We start from the raw sequence: 5,312 nt of genomic DNA, 5'->3' as shown, positions 1-5,312 counted from the left end.
AGCAGGAATATTTTCCCTGTGGAGGGAAGAGGGGGGTAAACAACAACTTGCAACACAGAAAAGGAAACATGTTCACTTAGTAGGGTGACAAGATGGGTCAGTAGCAGAGTTGGAAGCAGCGTATCATCTTGCTCCTCAAATGGATCCATTGTTTCAAGGGAGCTACGTAGCCCTTCACAAGAATTTAGACTATTTGTGGGCCAGATATCGAACTCTTACATTAGTGAGTAGTTTCTAGCACACTTGACATTGCTGACAGTATAGTTCCTCACCAGTATAAGTGTGAGGCTTCACAGTTTGGCCCATATTTATTAGAGCTCAAGGAGGAACAGTCAGTATTGCCCTGGAAAGATGTGGGCAGTGGAGTTCCACAAGGTTTGGTCCATGGACCACTGCTATTCAATGTCTTCATCAATGACTTGGATGAGGGCATGGAGGACAGCCTGTCCAAGATCGCAGATGATACCAAATTCTGGAGCAAAGTTAACACATCAGAGGGTAGGGAACAGATGCAGTCAGATCTGGACAGGTTGGAAAAATGGCCCGAACGAAATAGGATGCAGTTCTTCACAGTAAGGGTTGCCAGAATCTAGAATGGGCTTGCAAAGGAGGTGGTGCTCTCCCCTACCTTGGGGGTCTTCAAGAGGAGACTGGAGAAGCCCCTGGCTGGGGTCGTGTGACTTCAGCACTCTTTTCTGCCCAGGGCAGAGGGTCAGACTCAATGACCTACTGAAGTCCCTTCCAACCCAAACATCTATGAATCTGTGAATCTATGAAAGGAAGCCTCTTCTCTGCCTTTATTCATGCTGACTAGTACTTTACTCTAAAATCCATTCCTTTGATTTCATTGCAGAAGGCAGCTATCGTAGACAAAAGCCTGCTTCATCGGATGCTACGAATGGACTTGGAGAAAGCAGAGGTTCTAAACAGAAGAGAATTAAACCAGAAAAGAAAGATATATGTTTGATTTCACTACAACTGTCTGCAAAGCAAGATGCTACCTGTGCTCAGGGAGGTGGGCTGACTTTGGCATAGACAAGTAAGTGAACACATTCCACAATGGTTTTTTGCAAAGTGTACTTACGGTTCGCTGGGCATCCGTCACCATGTACAAAGCGAACTGGTTGCCATCCGCTTTGTCACCATTATATTTTCTGAGGGCTAGATCAACAGCTTCGAAGACTTCAGGATGGTCACAGTCTACATCCTCAGAGGGGAGTGGGCTGGCTCTGCTCGAGAATGAACTGCAGCAGAGCAGTAGCACAATGAAAAATTTCATATCTGAGCATCAACTTGGGGGACTCTTTCGAAAGACGAACACAATAGAATGAATGTCTGTTAGAGATTTAGTAACCTCTTCCTCTGTTTTTCAGAGGCTTGAGCCAAGCAATCAGAGTGGGCGTGCTGATCAACTGGTGGATTCCCATCATATCCTATTTACACTGCAAATAGCCCCTTGGGTTTATCCAAACAAAGTTTGTGCAGTCATCAGAATGACCCCAAGGTTGTCCACCTGCCATCAAGATAATAGGATAAGCCTCGGCAGCTGGTGTAACAAGGTCAGCATCAGCAGCATGAGTCCCTGAGCCCACAAAAAGCTTTAGAAACCTTGGTATCCTCAAATGGATCCATTGTTTCAAGGGAGCTAAGTAGTCCATCCATATGTGAGACCTCTCCTCCCATGAACAAGAATTAAGACTATTTGTAGGCCTGATATTGAACTCTTACATTAGTGAGTAGTTTCTAGCACACTTGACATTGCTGATAGTATAGTTGCTCACCAATATAAGTGTAAGGCTTCACAGTTTGGCCCATATTTATTAGAGCTCAAGGAGGAAAGTTTGATATTGCCCTGGAAAGATGCGGGCAGTGGAGTCCCACAAGGCTCAGTCCATGGACCGGTGCTATTCAATGTCTTCATCAATGACTTGGATGAGGGCATGGAGGACAGCCTGTCCAAGATCGCAGATGATACCAAATTCTGGAGCAAAGTTAACACATCAGAGGGTAGGGAACAGATGCAGTCAGATCTGGACAGGTTGGAAAAATGGCCCGAACGAAATAGGATGCAGTTCAACAAAGACAAGTGCAAAGTGCTGCACATGGGCAAAAAGAACCACCAACACACTTCGAGGCCAGGGGATGACCTCAGCAGCACAGGAGTGGAAAGAGATCTTGGAGTCATAGTTGACTCCAAGATGAACATGAGTCATCAATGTGATGAAGTGATGAACAAGGCTAGCTGCACTTTATCATGCATTAGCAGATGCATGACGAACAGGTCCAGGGAGGTGATGCGTCCCCTTTTATGCCGCACCTGTCAGATCACAGTTGGAGTACTGCATCCAGTTTTGGGCGCCGCACTTCAAGAGAGAGGTGGAGACTCTTGAGAGGGTCCAGAGGAGGGACACTCATCTGGTTAGAGGCCTGCAGGCAAGGCCCTACAAGGAGAGGCTGAGGGACCTAGATCTCTTCAGTCTTTGCAAGAGAAGGCTGAGAGGTGATCTTGTGACTGCCCATAAATTTATCAGGGGAGGGCAGCAGGGAATAGGAGATGCTGCATTTGCTAGGGCACCGCCTGGAGCAACTAGGAACAATGGCCACAAATTGAGGGAGAGCAGATTTAGGTTGGACATTAGAAAGAACTTCTTCACAGTAAGGGTTGCCAGAATCTAGAATGGGCTTGCAAAGGAGGTGGTGCTCTCCCCTACCTTGGGGGTTTCAAGAGGAGACTGGAGAAGCCCCTGGCTGGGGTCATGTGACCCAGCTCTCTTTCCTGCCCAGGGCAGAGGGTCAGACTCAATGACCTACTGAAGTCGTTCCAACCCAAACATCTATAAATCTGTGAATCTATGAAAGAAAGCCTCTTCTCTGCCTTTATTCATGCTGACTAGTACTTTACTCTAAAATCCATTCCTTTGATTTCATTGCAGAAGGCAGCTATCATACACAAAAGCCTGCTTCATTGGATGCTACGAATGGACTTGGAGCAAGCAGAGGTTCTAAACAGAAGAGAATTAAACCACAAAAGAAAGATATATATTTGATTTCACTACAACTGTCTGCAAAGCAAGATGCTACCTGTGCTCAGGGAGGTGGGCTGACTTTGGCATAGACAAGTAAGTGAACACATTCCACAATGGTTTTTTGCAAAGTGTACTTACGGTTCGCTGGGCATCCGTCACCATGTACAAAGCGAACTGGTTGCCATCCGCTTTGTCACCATTATATTTTCTGAGGGCTAGATCAACAGCTTCGAAGACTTCAGGATGGTCACAGTCTACATCCTCAGAGGGGAGTGGGCTGGCTCTGCTCGAGAATGAACTGCAGCAGAGCAGTAGCACAATGAAAAATTTCATATCTGAGCGTCAACTTGGGGGACTCTTTCAAAAGACGAACACAATAGAATGAATGTCTGTTAGAGATTTAGTAACCTCTTCCTCTGTTTTTCAGAGGCTTGAGCCAAGCAATCAGAGTGGGCGTGCTGATCAACTGGTGGATTCCCGTCATATCCTATTTACACTGCAAATAGCCCCTTGGGTTTATCCAAACAAAGTTTGTGCAGTCATCAGAATGACCCCAAGGTTGTCCACCTGCCATCAAGATAATAGGATAAGCCTCGGCCGCTGGTGTAATAAGGTACAGTATGATCCCTTGAGCCCACAGAAAGCTTTAAAAAACCTTGGTAGGCCTCTAGGTCCTGGTTAATTTTTCACATCTAACAACCCACTCTGAATGAATCAGAACAGGAGGCCTAAAGAGAAAGACCTAAGCAGGCCACAGTGTTTCACTGAGATAATGAAGTGCTGGCTCTAGACAGTGACACCGTGAACATAAATGATCTGTTTAATATTCAGAATGCAGAAGTCCTAGAAAATCAGCGTATGTTGCAAACATGTCTGCAGAAACGTGTATCAGTGAGCATCTAGCTCTTTGATGGCTCTTTACAGTTCTTTACTTTGTAATCGAAACTGCTAATATGCCAACCCTTACAACCTAGTGGAATGTGCAGCTGGTGATAAACTTATTAATACTCATCCCTGCACAATACAGTCGATAAGCATTAGTCAGTAATCTGGGAAACTGAGGCACAGTGAGGTGATGTGCCTGTCCTTGATGCCACTCAGTGAAACTGGGGTGGAGCCAGCATTAGAAATAGCTGCTAATAGTCATGCCAGCTACCAAACGACCTGATCTCTGAGCCCTGAACTCATCATGAATGGCTAGGCTCTGCTTGCAGTCCTATGATATATTTTAGTTAGAGTCCTCTGTTAATAACACACAAAGAAGAACCTTTGGGAAAAGAAAGTTATTAAGGTATCAAAGTCAAGCACTAATATTTGTGGGATGCCAGAATTAAAGTTGGCTATCCAGCCTTAGTTCAGCCCCTTGTATGTGTGCAGTCCGAGATGGTCTTGAATTATACAGCCGCGTACCAGTCCATGGGAACCCTGCCTCGGAAAGGACCGTGCTCACTAAGCAGGCAGCTATTCAGTATTTTGCTTCCTCCTTGTTGTGTGTGGGCCCCATGCTGTATTTACTGCATATTGCTCTGAAAACAGAATGATTCATTTCCTCGTGGGACTTTTTATGGTGTTCATCAGCCTTTACAAGCATTCAACAAACTTTAAACCTGTTAGATGAAAGGGTTTTTATTGTTATCTCCTTTTTATGTGGGCGGGGAACTGAGATGCAAAGATGCTAAGTGTGCTTACAGATATGGAAAAACAAAAACAGTGCTTTGCTTTCAGCTCAGCACATACTGAGCACAGCACTTGCCCAGAAGAGGAATTGAGTAATTTTGACTCAATTCACCCTACATCCGTATAGCTCATAGACTTCAGTGGGGCTTTTTGGCACTTTTATCTAACATTTTATTTTAAATGCTATGTTTGTTCTGATTCAGAATGAAAACAAATGGTTAAATAAGGGAAATAGAGAAATTATAGTCCACCTAGTGTACCAACATAAATTAAGCTTGTGCAACCTAAATATAGGTATTTTCTAACTTTGAGTTACTTGGCTTTTCTCAAGACTCTTTTAATGTAGCTTTTTAATTTACATTCTTAATATTTTTCAAAGCTCAAACACTGAATGAATGAAAAAATCATCTTATGGTGCTAAACAGCCCCCCTGCTGCATGGATCATCAATACGGTTGAGATCTTAAGATCCATAGTGCGGTGTCCTACTATCTGTATTAATATAGTATCTGAGTGTTGCCTGAACTTGTGTGTTTATGTCATACCACATTGCAGTTGGTATTTTTCAGTTTTTCAAGTGTTGCTTCTGCTTCCCTTGCCACTAATTGAT

General features: G+C 44.3%; 1 protein-coding gene across 1 annotated transcript in view; it reads right to left on the bottom strand.

Moving 5' to 3' along the window:
• Positions 1–1,310, bottom strand: part of LOC102372780 (kininogen-1-like) — a gene marked incomplete at its 3' end in the record, with an annotated part of 12,007 nt that extends 10,697 nt beyond the window's left edge. The window contains exon 1 of the mRNA XM_014527831.2: positions 1,085–1,310. Coding sequence (XP_014383317.2) covers positions 1,085–1,279 — 195 coding nt within the window. The remainder of the gene's footprint in view (positions 1–1,084) is intronic.
• Positions 1,311–5,312: the final 4,002 nt, after the last annotated feature.

The sequence above is a fragment of the Alligator sinensis genome, unplaced genomic scaffold (assembly GCF_000455745.1).
Source record: "Alligator sinensis unplaced genomic scaffold, ASM45574v1 scaffold301_2, whole genome shotgun sequence".
NCBI classification, from domain to species: Eukaryota; Metazoa; Chordata; order Crocodylia; family Alligatoridae; genus Alligator; species Alligator sinensis.
This window is presented reverse-complemented; position numbering and strand designations above follow the sequence as displayed.